Source organism: Corvus cornix, chromosome 19 (assembly GCF_000738735.6).
Source record: "Corvus cornix cornix isolate S_Up_H32 chromosome 19, ASM73873v5, whole genome shotgun sequence".
NCBI lineage: Eukaryota > Metazoa > Chordata > Aves > Passeriformes > Corvidae > Corvus > Corvus cornix.
Genome location: NC_046348.1, coordinates 3,384,853 through 3,399,393, shown reverse-complemented (window position 1 = coordinate 3,399,393; position 14,541 = coordinate 3,384,853). Strand labels below are relative to the sequence as shown.

Here is a 14,541-nt window from a genome sequence, read left to right as displayed (position 1 = left end):
TGATGCTGTATGGCAGGGCGTGTTTTACAGAGAGGATGGCAGAATAATTAACGTTCAGAAGTGAAAATAGAATACACTGCTCTGGCAGGCGGGAATCATGTGGCCATTCAGGGAAGTGTTGGATCTGATCTGTGCTTAGGGTCTTCTCTGACATGGGGCTTTTGGGTGGGAGCATGACCTGCATTCTTACTGCACAGTTTTAGTGTTGGCATAAATAAGGTGTGTATCAGGTCAGTAGGGGTAGTTTATTACTCTCTTGGTTGGAAACAGCTTTCTCAAATAAAAATACTGATGGGGACATAACTGAGTGGTCCTTTGTGTGGATGGAGGAGTGGGACCCTGCAGTAGATGCCACTGCCATACTGATGGAGGGGGGTCATTGGTTTTTTTTAAGATTTACATGAGTCTCTGTCAGGGTCATATGGATTGGTAAAGGAAATATCTGACTCAACATCTGGAATTAAAACTCCATAAAAATAAAATTGAAGGGGCACATCAGAATGGGAAGTTCCTATGAATGACATTAAGATTAATTACACTTATATGGAGTTCAACCTGCAGCTAAAGAAATGTATTAGAATGGCATTAAATCATTGCATTAAGAGGCTAAATTTGTATAAACTCAAATCAATCAAAGTAGGCATTGGCATTTAACTGTGAGTGATAGGTAAAGAATTCACTGCAACTGTTCAAATCTGTAACTTGCTAAGTACCTAATACTGAAATCGAATTGTCTTTTTACTCCTGGGCACAATGTAGGACCAGAAACCTTTCTTATGATCCTTTTCCTGCTGGCAAATATTTTACTCTATTCTGTAACAAAGAGAACAACATCCCCAAAGATTTTCTTCCATGAGCAGCAGCGCTTTGAATCCCTAGTGAGAGAAATTCCAGAGGACTAACCCAAGCTGTATCCTGCAGCCTCCCAGGACTTGAGGTAGGACCCAGGCTTTAGAGCTGTGCCATTTAGTCCATAAAGGTGCAGTTATTTTTAGTCTGGGAAAACTCTTTTTTCCTTTGCATAAGCAATTTTTTAGGGATTTAGAATTGGTAAATCTAACATGCCTACCCTGGAATACACAAACCCAGAGAGTTCAGCTCTCACTGTTTTCTGTAGGAAAGTAATACTCTGTTGATACCTTTTAATGTTGAATTTAATATTAAGAAAATTAATAACTGCAAGTAATTCAGGATGAAGCTGCAAATTTAATTTTAAACTTATTTTTAAGCTCTCTTCCTTGAATTTAGGTGTTAGCAGAGATAGGCTATAAAAGACTTAGATCATATACTGATTTACTTGTAGTATGAGCCTTTAGAACCACCCTCCTTCTTTTCTGTCTCCCTTTTCTCAGCCTAAGTGTCTAAGTGTCAGTGTTTAGTGCAGAGGCAGCTGCTGCTCAGTGCCACATGCTCTCGGAGCAATGATCAAAATACAGCTCCAAAGGTTCCTGACTTTTGCCCTCCTTCAGCGTCCTCAGTAAGCTGGAAACTTTAAGAACTTTAAGTGTAAATTCAGGAGAAAAAGGTGTGATTTATTCTTATTTCTCCATGGTGGGGGAAGAAACCTGTGCTGGAGGATGCCTGGCAGTGAGCTGAGCCCCACTTGCATGTAGTTTGCCAGCACTGGGAATTGCTGTAGGAAGTGTAGATAGAAGTGGAGGCTTTTTCTGTACAAAACACCTCTATTTTGAACAATTTTTACATCTTTAGCAAACCCTGCCTGGGAGCAAGCTGAGGAGCAATGAATGCTTTCCTGGCTCAGCTGTCCCCTTGCTGTCCAGAACTGCTGGCTGAATGAAAACCTGTCAGTGCAGGTCATGGTTCTTCAGGCAAGGCAGGTACAAGCTGTGCCTGCAGGGCTTAAACTCCTTTGTGGCCTCACAAGTAACTTGGTGCAATTAGTTGACACCTTGAAATATGTTTTCATTATATTTACTCTGACATCTTCCAGGCAGGCAGTCCCAAAAGTGCGAGTTCATCAATTCACTTTTAATTATTGGAAAGACAACTTCAGTGCTGGGAGAACTTGGTGTGAGAACTATCTGCTGACAGAAAATACAGGTGTCTTGTCCCCCTCTCTAAATACTTGTCCCAGATTTAGTCCCCTTGTGTCTGTGCTAGTGCTGCCATCTCTAATCCTCAACATCTTATCTCTGACAGGTTGGTGGGACAAAGACGGGAGTCGTGCGCTACGTGGGAGAGACGGATTTTGCCAAAGGAGAGTGGTGTGGTGTGGAGCTGGATGAACCCCTGGGAAAGAATGATGGGGCGGTTGCTGGTACAAGGTACTGTGTGCTCTGAACCCCAGCCTGGGTCCTACACACCTCCTGGGGTGGCTGGGGGGCAAATGCCATCAGACCTGGGAGGAGCGTTAGGGCTGTGTTTGGTTGGACATTGTGGGTTGGGAGGAAGAGTCTAATTTTGAATCTTTTAGGCTTTCGGATAACCTTGCAGGGAGATCAATACAAACCTCATCACTGGGGCATTTTAAAGCAGGATCAGATAACTTCTGTGAAGGAGGAACCTGAATGGCTTCAGGAAACAGGAGAAAGTAGGGAGAGAAGATAACTTACAGTGGGATTTAATTTTTGCCAGAAATTAATTCTGTTGACTGTATTAGCTCTGCTTTCTACCACACATTCCTGTCATAAACATTCTTCTTGTGCTATAAGTCACCTTGTCAGAACTACAGAAGATAAAGATTTTACCTTCTTTTCTCCTCAGCTTAATGTTTTATTCTGTTCTTTCTGGGAACAAATTTCCAGAGATCTGAAAGAACAGTTGGTGGTTGTTTTCTGTCCTTGTACTAATTCTGTAGTGCGACAGGTGTCTGCTGATTGATCTTACCACTTCTGACTCCATAGGCACCTTCACTCTTTTCCAAAAAAGACCTTGTTACAGGTGCCTATAAAACTAGGCAGGGACATCTCCCAGGCTTGCCGGGAAGCTCTTTCTGTTCATGTGGAATTTAGTTAAGGGAATGACCCAGGCCTTGGATCTTGAGCGTGGGGGTGTTCAAATCTGAATTATACAGCAGCTCTTTGACCCTGTTTCAAATACAGGTGCAACTGATTCCTTGTCCTACACAAGTTCCTTAAGTGGGAAATACTGTTGGTTTCCTGGAGCTTCTGAAGGCAGTCTGGCTTTAGGGGTGAGATTTATCTTTCACAGAATTAACTAGGTTGGAAAAGACCTTTGAGATCATCAACTCCAACCTATAACTTTGACACTGAGGACCTGAGAGTTCCTGCCTTGTTAGATCTCAGGTTCTGTAATAAAGGTTTTTTATGTTGGGTCAGCCTTGTTTTGTCCAGCAGCCATGTGCTTTCATTTAAATTACAAGAAAAGCTGCCTTGTTCAGTATCAGGGCAAGAAAGCAGTAAATGATTGGCAGCAGATGGCTGAGTTTCAGCCTGTTCTCAAAATAAAAGAATCAGGATGGTAGAGAATAAATAATGGAGTGATTGCAAGTCCCTGCTTTCTTTATCAGACAATTCAAACTATCTGGAAGATTAATCTTCAGGGTGCTCAGAAATGATTTATTGTCTCTGTGCATGTGGAAGGTGTGAAAGGCAGATGTGAGTGTAGTGTTCTGTCTGCCTCTCATCCTTGTACCTCTGTTGCTGTGTTTGAAAATCCAACTTTTGGAAGTCATCTGTCTTCCGAAACTGCTGCATCTTGGCTGAGGCTGCTCTGGTGCGTGCCCTGTCTACAAAGGCTTCTCCTTTGTTTCACACTGTTTAGAGCAAGGCTGCAGCATTGTCCATGTCTGTCCTTTTGTGCCTTCATCCAGCCTTTTGATTTTCTTGTAGCATGTGCCCATTTCAACAGCAGTGGTTTGGAGAAGCTAACAGCATAAAACCAACTCCCTTGGTGCATGTAGGCAACCCTCAGTCAGTCTTCCCTGTTTGCTGTGGCAGCGTGGAATTCTTGAGGCTGCCCTGATCTCGTCCTGCAAGATCTGGAGTCTGTGCTTTGGTGATGGGTTGCCATCTAGTGAGCATCCCTGGCCTGGTCAACAAGCCCAGCACTGCCTGCTGCAGCTACAAAAGGAGAGCAGAGCCAAAACTGGAGCTCAAGATACTGGAGGCTGGTAGAAGCAGCAGAGGCAGCAGGGAGCAAAAGACATTGTCACCACCTTTGCTGTCATAGGCAACTCCAGTTGAGTAGGTGGTGAATTGGCTGAAATTTGTGGTGGGTCACTGATTTTCCTGCAGGTTCAGGTGTGGATGTACATCAAGAGAAGGCTGAAGGGCTGGGCTTTCCCAGCAGCTGTGGCTCTTCAGTGGAGGCTGCCTGCAGGCTGTGGATCAGTAGCAGTGGCCCAGGGGACAGGGTATCATTGTGGGGAGCACCTCTGTACATCAGATGGTGCTGATTTGCACTGAGGTTTGCTGCATCTGCTTTCCTGTCTGCACAGGAGACTTCAGAGGTGCTGGTGTGGTTTGGTTTGGTGTCAATTCCCCAATGCCAAGCAAGTTCTGTGTACTCATCTATAGTAATTTAAATGTTACCTGCTTATTTTACTGTTCTCCCTTCTCTGTCTCTGGTCCAGTGGGAGTCCTTGCTCACTAAACTGCCCAGACCTTTTACTTCTGCATAGTTTGTGACATGTCAGCCTTGGACACTGAAGATTTTTCCATCTCTTTCAACATTTCCTGTGCCGTTTCCCACCTGCAGTTGCATTGCCATCACACCGCCACTTTTCTTCCCCATTTCCATTCTGTAATGTGAGTATGGAGCTCCTCCACACTCAGTGAGAGCAGCTCTTGGTTTTCAAGTAGATTTTTTTTACTGCCAAGTTTTTTGGAATGAATTTCTGCTTCTGAACTATAAAAGCTAATTGCAACCACTTTCAATCTGGACTGAAAGAAAATGGGCAGACATAGTGATGCAAGTTTGGGCTTGCTAAGAGCTGTCAGAGGCTTTTAAGGGAATTAACCTTTGGGATTGTTGTGCAGCCAGGAGTACCAGTCTGTGCTTACACCAGGCAGAGCTGTGGAAGGGGCTGTTGGCCTGCCTGTGCCTGCTGGAATTTGGGAAAACTATGCTGAGCAGGGCTTTGGCAGGTTTGTAAGAGGTCAGCCTGTGGTATGGCTGGTTTTTCAAACCCAAGGGCCTCTGTTGGCAGGAAGCCGAGGAGGCTGAGAGATTTGGGGTTGTGGAGGGGTTGTTTAAAGTTTGTTATAGAAAAAAAATGGGTTTGAGCAGATGTTTGAAAATGAGTTTTATTCTCATCTGGCTGGAGATCAGGCTGTTCCCTGGCCTCCCAAGCACACAGGGGTCTGCCTGTGACACAGCTGTATGGCTGCCAGCACTTAAAAATAAAAGGGAGTTGGGGAAACAGCTGCTCACATCTGGAGAGAGAGAGAGAACTTGGGCTAGTAGAACTGTATTTGTGTAATTTAGTCATTAGAACCTGGTTTTTAATATTAAAATAGGACAGATTGTTTTATAACCCAGTATTTAGTCCTATTCTTGCTGGGAAGCCTGTGAGAAAGCTCTTATAGGAGCTTTTTATGTTGGCTGCTCCCCTGAAACAAGGGAATACAGTGCTGGAGGTGATCTGGTTTTTCTTGCTGCAGGGCAGCTGGCCAGCAGCAAAGGAACCTTGGTTTATGCTGGTCAGCCAAGGCCCTGTGGAGGAGTTTCCAGGGTTTGACACTGAGTTTTGGCTCATTTTTATTCTGGAAGAGGGCTCTGGAGAGACACAGTCATTGGGCTCACTGCAGTTGTGGAAGAGAGCTTGCGCTGTAATTATCTGATCCTCCCTTTTCCTCCATGCTTGCATCTTTCCAAGTTTGTTTGCATAGGAAACAGTTTCTCTGCCACCCCAAGGAGGTGGCACATGCTGGAGTTTGCTGTAATGGTATTTTTAGCTTCAAAGGTTTGAGCTGCCATTTTCTCCTGTTTTAGTAGGAAAGATTTTTACCCTGTGGAACATTTCTACAGAACTGTGTGATTCAGATCTTTTTATCTGACACGGCATCACAGGGTGGGTCAGGTTGGAAGGGACCACAGCTGGTCATCTAGTCCAACCTTCCTGCTCAAGGAAGGGTCATCCCAGAGCACATGGCATAAGTATTGTGTCCAGAAGGTTCTGGAAAATTCCCAGTGAAGGGCACTCCACACCTTCTCTGGGCAGTATTTTCAGGGCTTGGTCACTGTACAGGGAAGAAGTAATTCCTCATGTTCAGGTTGAACTTCCTGCCCATGGCCTCTTGTCTCATTGCTGAGCCCCACGGAGTAGAGCCTTGTCCATCTTCTGACATCTCCCTGCAGACACACTTTACTGCATCACTATCTTCAAAGCAGGGTAAAGAGCACACACAAGTTTTGAGAAGGTTGGTTTGTTGTAAAGGTTGCTTGGTAAAGGAGTGCTTGTGCTCTGGCTGTGTTTATGTTGTGGGATATGTGCTCTCCAGGCTACCAGATGTGTCTTTCCTGGCATCTTATCAAAGTGCACAGCAACTAGTGCTTGGCAATTACCTCAGGTCTCCCTGCTAAAGCACCACAAATGCAAACATGGAGATTGCCAGTACTACAAGTAGGAAGTGAGAATAATCCAACTACTTGTACACAGGAAACAATGTCACAGCAAATTACCCAGAGATGAGCTGTGGGCCGGGGTTTTGTACTGCTTGGCAGTGCCATTCTTCAAGGCTTGGGTGAGATGGATGCTCTGCCACTTCTCACATCTCCTGTATTCCAGGTATTTTCAGTGCCCACCCAAGTTTGGCCTCTTTGCTCCCATCCACAAGGTGATCCGGATCGGATTCCCATCAACCAGCCCTGCCAAGGCAAAGAAGAGCAAGCGGATGGCCATGGGAGTGTCAGCCCTGACCCACAGCCCCAGCAGCTCCTCCATCAGCTCTGTCAGCTCGGTGGCCTCATCAGTCGGGGGCAGGCCCAGCCGCAGTGGGCTGGTAAGTGGCTCCTGCATGGTCTCTGCAGCTTCAATCCACTGCTGTGACTCAACTCCACAAAGCGGGAGGGTGGGGTTTTCTTCCAGTGCAGCTGCTCCTTCACCATTGATGAGGTGAGGGGAATGGAGTGTGGGACAGTGTTGCCCACCTCACAAATAGCCTCCCTTCATGGACGCGGGGGCTGTACTGGACACCAAGCAACTGTGACCATTGAAGAGCCTGAAGTGTGAATTTCAGTGGGATGAATCTCAGTTCTGCTGTCAAGAGCAGGTTTATAAGGGATCCCTGCAGAAAAAGGACACTGTTTCCAGTCTCACATGGTCATGCTGCTGCACTGACCAGCTGTGCAAAGCTCCTACTGTGACTGTCTTATTGTGGAGGATGACAATGTCGTGGGTCATATGCCTGGGGTTTTGGCAGTTGCTCAAGCAGGCAGAAAGCAGAGCAGGCAGTGATATTATTAAAAGCTCTGGCTGTGCTGTGGTGTTGCTGCAGAAGACCTGCAGCCCTCTTGGCTGGGGAAGAGGGTGTGCAGTGTCATTCCTGGGAGTGGATCGAACAACCCCGTACTGCTCTCCACTTGAAATCAGTCTGCCCAGCTGAGCTCATCTTTTGGGATTTCATCAGTGCAGGTTATCAATGAATTATATTTATGAAGGTAGATGATACAATACATGATAATTTTTCCTGACCCAGTTCCCACCCCATGTTCTGTCCTTTGGGAAATGGTGCTTTCATTGCAGTGTAGAAGAGCAATTGAGCTTGTGAGCATTGTCCAGATGTTTCTCAGACTTAACCTCCCCTGTAGGGCCTAGAGCTGGAACTGCAGCTCTGTTCAGCTGAATAAATGTTTAGGTGAGCAGCATTCCAGATTTAACAGGGGACTTCAACTATTCTAGACTGGAAAGGACACAGCTTTACCCCATCTCTTTTAACTCTTTTCCCAGCTGACAGAGACCTCTTCTCGATATGCCCGGAAAATCTCTGGCACCACAGCTCTCCAGGAGGCACTGAAGGAGAAGCAGCAGCACATTGAACAGCTGCTGGCAGAGCGTGACCTGGAGCGGGCAGAGGTTGCCAAAGCCACCAGCCACATCTGTGAGGTGGAGAAGGAGATTGCCATCATGAAGGCCCAACACGAGCAGGTAGGAAGTGATAAGGCTTTTTATCACTAGCTGTCAAGTATCTGAATATTTGATATCCCCTGAAAGTGTCAGATCATAAAGTTACCCCGTGTGTGAAACTTGGGTTCTGAATTTCTGCCTTTTATGTGGTGAGTTAAGCTGAGGTGTTACAGTGGGGATTCTGTAACACAAGGTATCAAACAAGGAGTCCCGTGGAAAAGAAATCTATATGGACGGATTCTTGATAGATGTTTCAGAGATGTTTATTTCTCCAGCTGCATGGCTGAGGATCTGCTGAGGCACTGAGGCAGTCACGGGACCAGAGGGTCCTTGCCCTGCTCAGGGGAACACAAAACAACCCATGGGGAACGAGGCTGACCAGGGGCAGGGAAACCCCCGTGCCTCCCCCCAGGGCCCCTCTCCCAGGACCACATGGTGGGGAGGGAGGGACCCCGACACTGAGGCTCTTTCTCCACTCTCCCAATGTCACATGTGCTGTCTCTGCCCCGAGCCAGGAGCAGGAAAATAGCTGTGCCAGATAAGAGGCAATGGATAGTTTGTGTCTGGTGGATCAATACATTTCAATGCTGAAATGCAAGTGGAAGGCAAATTTGTTCCCCCCAGCCACTGAATCTAGCTGTGGCTGTGACTGCATTGCAGTGATTTTGTGGTGCTGAGAACACCAGCTCAGTTCATATGCCACTGCTTTCCCACCAGAGAGGATGTTTTTATCGCGTTAATGAAGTCAGGAAATCTGGAAGGAAAACAGGCTGATCATATTAGGTTGGTGTGTGTTTGTTTGTTTTTTGCACAAGCATTTGTACAGATGATATTTTATGTATTCAAATGCTTAAAGAGAGATGTGTTTGTGCTATTTGTCAGTATGTGGTTCTTCAATGTCTTCTTATCTTTAATACAGCTGCACAGAGTGTGCCTCCAAGTTAACAAGGTGGAAAATGGCTGTGAGTTCTAACTTCCAAGGCCTTTTAAGGTCCAAATTACCCAATTATTGAATGTAAAGTAATTTGGTTTTACTTATAATCCAATAACTAACTATTCATGATCTGCACTGTGGGTTTTTTGACCCAATACCAGAACACCCAGATTTGTGAAGAAGAAGGAGAAAAGAAGAAGAAGAAATCCACACCTCCATATTGTTACACATATTTATATTATTATATCCCAGAAACCTAAATTCTCTAAACCCGGGGTTCCAACATGCTCTTGTTCTAAATTCCTTGCTCATGCTTATAAACCCGAGTGAGCTACCTGGGAACAGGGACGGCACTGTACATTTATGTGGTAGGTCACACCTGCCTGTCAGAAATGCAGAAGTTGGGAAATCAACTGCAAGCTGACTTTCTTCTTGTGTATCGTGTTTTCCAGTAATTATCAGTAACAAATGAATTAACAGAAGTCTGAAATGTCTCTCTTGCTTCATGTCTGGGGCTGAATTGCACTGATAACCTCTGACCAGATTTTCAGAACTTTTCAGGCTTCAAGTTCTTAACTCTAATCAGAGCTGGGTTCTTCAAAAGGTTCAGGTCAGAGAGGCACTGAAGCATGGATCTCTTAGAGCTGCTGGAGACTGAGCAGTTTTTGTTGTCTCCCTCCCTACATCCTGTGCTCTTTGGAAAATGTGCTCTTACCACAGCATCCTCTGAAACAGATCATCAAAACTTTCTGTTCCCTAGTTCTGACCCTTTCTTAAACAGCTTTGTACTACTTCAGAAATGGCTAGCTTTTGTATCTCAGGCTTATTTTTTGTTCCAGTATGTCACAGAGGCAGAAGGAAACCTCCAGCGAGCACGAGCCTTGGTGGATGGGATGCAGAAGGAGAAGATTGAGCTGTTGAACCAGCTGGAAGAGGAGAAGAGGTACAGCAGGAGTGGATGGGTGTGAGGGAGGTGAAGTCATGTGTGGCAGTGATAAAGCCTTCAGGTGGCTTTGGCTTAAGGATACAGTGTGAAATAAGATTTGGATCATAAACAGGCATGTGCACGTTGGGCCATCACAGACCCTCCTGTACAACCTGGATTTGCTAAAGACCCCTTCTTCCCCTCCATTTGTGATGGGCTGATCTTGAGGATGTTTTTTGTGAGGAAGGGAAGCCAAACTGGAGTACAACCTCACTGTAGTGTGATTCACCATCTCCCCATATCGCAGAGGCCCCCATCCATGCATATATCATGGTGCATGCTTTTCCTCTCTAGGTAAGAGTGAAGATCTGCATGTCATTCTTGGAGTCCAGTTGCTCCATGTATATAATTAAGCTCTTCAGTGGGAATAGGAAGACATTTCTATGTATTAAATAACTGAAAACAGTGTTGATTTCAATTGACTGATGCCCCTCTGAGGATGAAATGTTTTTCATGCGTAAGTCTCCCCCTACTCCTGGTAGGCAGCTGACTTTCCCAGCTCCAGGAGGCCCTTTAACCCAAGACAGCTGAGTTTTCCCCTAAATATCAACAGATACCTTCCTCCTCTAAATAGAGGAGGTTTAGACAAGGAAACTTGTTTATGGAGTTCGTTATGTACACTCACAGCTATTTTTATCTCTAACAGAATCAGAGTCCTTACATCTGCCTACCAACTAAACATCCTCAGCCTTTTTTTTTTTATCAGTAAAGAGGAAAAGAGGGCTGAGTCTAACAGAAAATTGGATTATTGTCTACTGTTACTGGCTTCTCTCTTCCAAAAGAGAAGAGTTTCCTCGGCATGTCTGTGTTAATGTGTGTGAATTTATGTGCATTTATGCATGACTGGCCTGTACAATCTGTGGGGAAGGCACTTCTGCCAGGGTAGCTCACAGTCTCCACGTTGTGGAAACACTAAACACTGCCCACTCTCTGCCAAGGAGGCAGAGGATCCAATTCCCTTGGAATATTTTGTATGGACCCTGTGCATTTGGCACAGGAATTGCCTGGTGCTCAGCTGCAGGATAATAAGGTTTAAACAAACCAGTGAAACCTGGTTGTGGTTCGCTTGTTTTCAGGATCCTGGTGTCAGAGAGGATGTACCTTGCAAAAAGGCCATGTTTGTGTGTGGAAAGCTGCTTATAACTGTCCTGCTCAGTGGGTCTTGCTGCTCAGTTTCTGCTGAGCTGTTTGTATCCAAAGGTGGTCTGTATTCTTCTCCTCTCAGAATTTGATTTTGCAGGCCATGACATGATTTTTTAATATTGGGTGGGTGGTTTTAGAACACAAAAAGCTTACCAGTAGTTTTTGGGCAGCTTTTTCATTTGTTGGTAATGATCTCTCCATTGATGGTGTTGCAGTAATCCATAAAACTTGATTAATAGTGAAAAGGTTTATGCACAATGGCTGCTTAGACAGAGGGTGCTGAGATGAGTGTTCCTGATTGTTCTTTGTGTCCCTTTCCTTCCCCAGGAAAGTGGAGGACTTGCAGTTCCGTGTGGAGGAAGAATCCATTACAAAAGGGGATCTGGAGGTAATTCCTTATGATCTTGCCAAAATGTGGGGTCCAAAGTTACATGTGGGGCCTCACTTGAGTAACTTCTGCCATCTTTTGCTCCCCTCTAACAATACTTTATTGATGGCTTTGGACCTGCTGCAAACACCATGGTGTAAACTGTGAGGATTGTTCTTTGGTGTGGTGCCCAATGACTATTCACACTTGGAGCTGCCTGGAGTTAATCTGTCACTCTGAATTGCCAAGCCATATTAAAATCTGTATCTGAGTGTGTTGGAACATATGTTTTTCCACTCTATAAATGAATTGATGGTTCAATTCCTGTCCCTGCAGTGTCCTGCTCTTAGCAGCGAATGGGCACACGCAGTCTCCTGGTTGGATGCTATTTGATTCCAGCCAAAATGCTGTGTATCCTGAGGTATCCTCATGTGGAATTCACTGCCCATGAGTGTGGGTTTGACGCAAGGATTGACACCCTGTCACTGGGAAGGGCTGTTCCTCAGAGTGATGCTGTTGCAGTGAACATTGTGCAAACTGGAAGTGATGTTGGGAGCTTGCCCTTGAGTGGGAGGCTTTTTCAGGGTGAAAAAAGGAAAAGAAAATCTTTCTGTGAAAGCAAGGCTCTGTTCTCCACATGTAAATCAAGGGAGGTTTCCTTCTCTTCAGCCGGAGTGCCAGGTTAGGAACAGCCAGAAATCTCAAGGGCCCTGCTTCTGTGCTTCACTGTCACTCATAGCAATAAAAGCCCAGGAAAATGGGAAAACTAGGAAATGGATACGTTGCTGTGGCTGTGATCCTGTTGGCATAAACCTCTCCTCTTCATCCAGAAGCTGAAGGAGATGTTTGACAGGGTGTAAATTAGCAGTGCACTGATAGCAGACCTTTGCTGAAGCACAGCAAGTGCAGTTTCTGCCTATTGTGTGGGTGCAAAATTAGATTTCTGTTCATCCCTGAGCTGACAGCTTTCCCCCAGTGCCTTAGAGAAGGGTGGTTGATCCGTCCATCATTCCCTTTGAGAGTAGTGAATTGTACTTTTGTAAGCTCCAAGTTTTTAAGCCTGGCTGTGTAATGATGACAGTGGGACCAGGGTTGGCCAGATAGTATATTTGGATTTTTATTTTTTTTTTTTAAAGCCACCATGCTTAGCAAGATCATAAGATGCTGTGGATAAGGGCTCCCATTCTCAGTTTGGGACTTGCAGTCTTAGATTTAATTTTCCTTTGGGCTGGGAAGGAATTGTTTTGCAATGGGGATGTGGCTAAGCTTTCAGCAGACCGTTATGGTCCTGTCCTCGCTTCCATGCTTGTCTGTACAAAAGAACAAATAATTTAGGAGAGCTTGATTTCCTCTGATCCAGGGAACTGGCATGCTCTCCATGAGTCCAGCATCAGTACCAGCACAGGCATTGGCAGAGGGCTTGGCTGTGGCCAGTTTTTACATCCTGTCTGCCTAATTTGCATGCTCAGACTAAACAATTGACCCACTGGAATTAATTCTCACCTTCCTGCTTTTTTGTGGAGATAGTTAAGCTTTCCAGAAGCAAGTCATTAACTTAGAGAAAAAAAAAACCTCTGAAACCTTTTATTGAAAATCAGGAGGAGAAGTGCTCCTTCATGTTGCAGTGTGTTTCCTGGGAAATGGTTGTTCTTGATATTCGTTGTGTAAAATCACAATGAAGTCATCCAGTGGCTGCAAGCACAGCCCTTGGCATCCCTCTCTAGAGCTGAACTAGCCAAAAGCAAAGTCCAGTGACAGTTGTCTGCTTTCCTCTGGTCTTGTCAGTCCTCTTACACCAGCAGATCTTCCAAGTATTCAGAGGGGAGTTTTTACTGTGACTTAACAGCCAGTAACAGAAATTATGACAATGGTAAGAACGGGTTCTCTGCTGTGTGGTCCATGGCTCTGGGGTTTCTGCTGAAGGCTTGGCTAAATGCCCTGATGTTTGTCCCAATAGCATGTATGTTCTGAACAAATCTAGGGCTCTTGGGTGTAGAGTATGACAGGCAGCATCCTTGGAAGCAATTTGACCAAAGAAATCCATGTGTTGGTGGCCTGAAGATACAGATCAAGGTTTTGGACCTCTGATAGAGGGACTGTGGATTTAGCCTTGCTAATAATGTAGTTATTAATTCAACCCACTTTTGATCCTGGTTGGCAGCTGATGCTGTAGTGCTTTGGAAGATGAAAAACAAATGGAGGAAAAGCTTTCAAGAGCTTTGAAAGATGAAAACCAAATTTAGGAAAAGCTTTCAGGAAAGGCCTTTTGTGGTGGAAGACCATGGTTTACGGGAAATACCAACTTCAAGGAACTCTCTCATGCTCATCTCCTGGATCCTGCAGCATGCCTTGAATGTCAGTGGGAAGTCAGTTTATAATTAATGAACAGTAATTTAAGACAAATAGCTAGAAGTAAATCTGAAATTCCTATCTGAGCTTCCTTAAAGTGCAGGAAAACTTTGGATTTGAGACTCTGACTCATATTGGCTAGTACTAGCAAACCAATTTACATAAAATAATACAGGATTTGATGTGAATCTAAGATTTAAGGACTGTAAAACAGTTAATCTAATTTTTTCCATGGTTTTTGGTTTCTTTGTTGTTGTTTTTTTTCCCTCTATTTTCATATATTTTTCCAGAGTAGGAAAATAGCAGGATTAATAGATACTGACCAAGAATATCAGGTGGGACTGAGAGCTTGACTGGGCACTTGTGTTAACCTCAGGAGTCTGGAGAGCATCTCTTTGAGAAGTCCAGAGATGAGTTTTGTAATAGGTCAGCATCTTCAGGTAGAAAATATCTGATGTGCTGCCACCAGTTAATTAATTGGTATCAAAGGAATATTTATTCCTGTAAGTAAAATCAAGCCTGGAGCTCCATCTTGAGATGTGGATCTTTGGACTTTATAGGGAGCAGAATTAGTTTTATTTAATTAATTAAATGCTTTTTTTTTTTTTTTTAAGGATGCAATCAGCCAACTTTTGCACTTAAGTTATATAATTTGGGATTTTGATAATATTTGAGCTCTTGAATCCACGTGTTTTTGCCCCCCTCCTTCAGGG

General features: G+C 44.7%; 1 protein-coding gene across 14 annotated transcripts in view; it reads left to right on the top strand.

Annotated features, from left to right (window-relative positions):
- The window catches only part of CLIP2 (CAP-Gly domain containing linker protein 2), a 103,319-nt gene that overhangs the window by 65,224 nt on the left and 23,554 nt on the right, over positions 1-14,541 (top strand). For all 14 annotated transcript variants that reach the window (XM_039562648.1, XM_039562647.1, XM_039562650.1 and 11 more), the window contains 5 exons: positions 2,161-2,285; positions 6,713-6,926; positions 7,874-8,071; positions 9,824-9,927; positions 11,440-11,500. In XM_039562648.1, the coding sequence (XP_039418582.1) occupies positions 2,161-2,285; positions 6,713-6,926; positions 7,874-8,071; positions 9,824-9,927; positions 11,440-11,500 (702 nt within the window). The remainder of the gene's footprint in view (positions 1-2,160; positions 2,286-6,712; positions 6,927-7,873; positions 8,072-9,823; positions 9,928-11,439; positions 11,501-14,541) is intronic.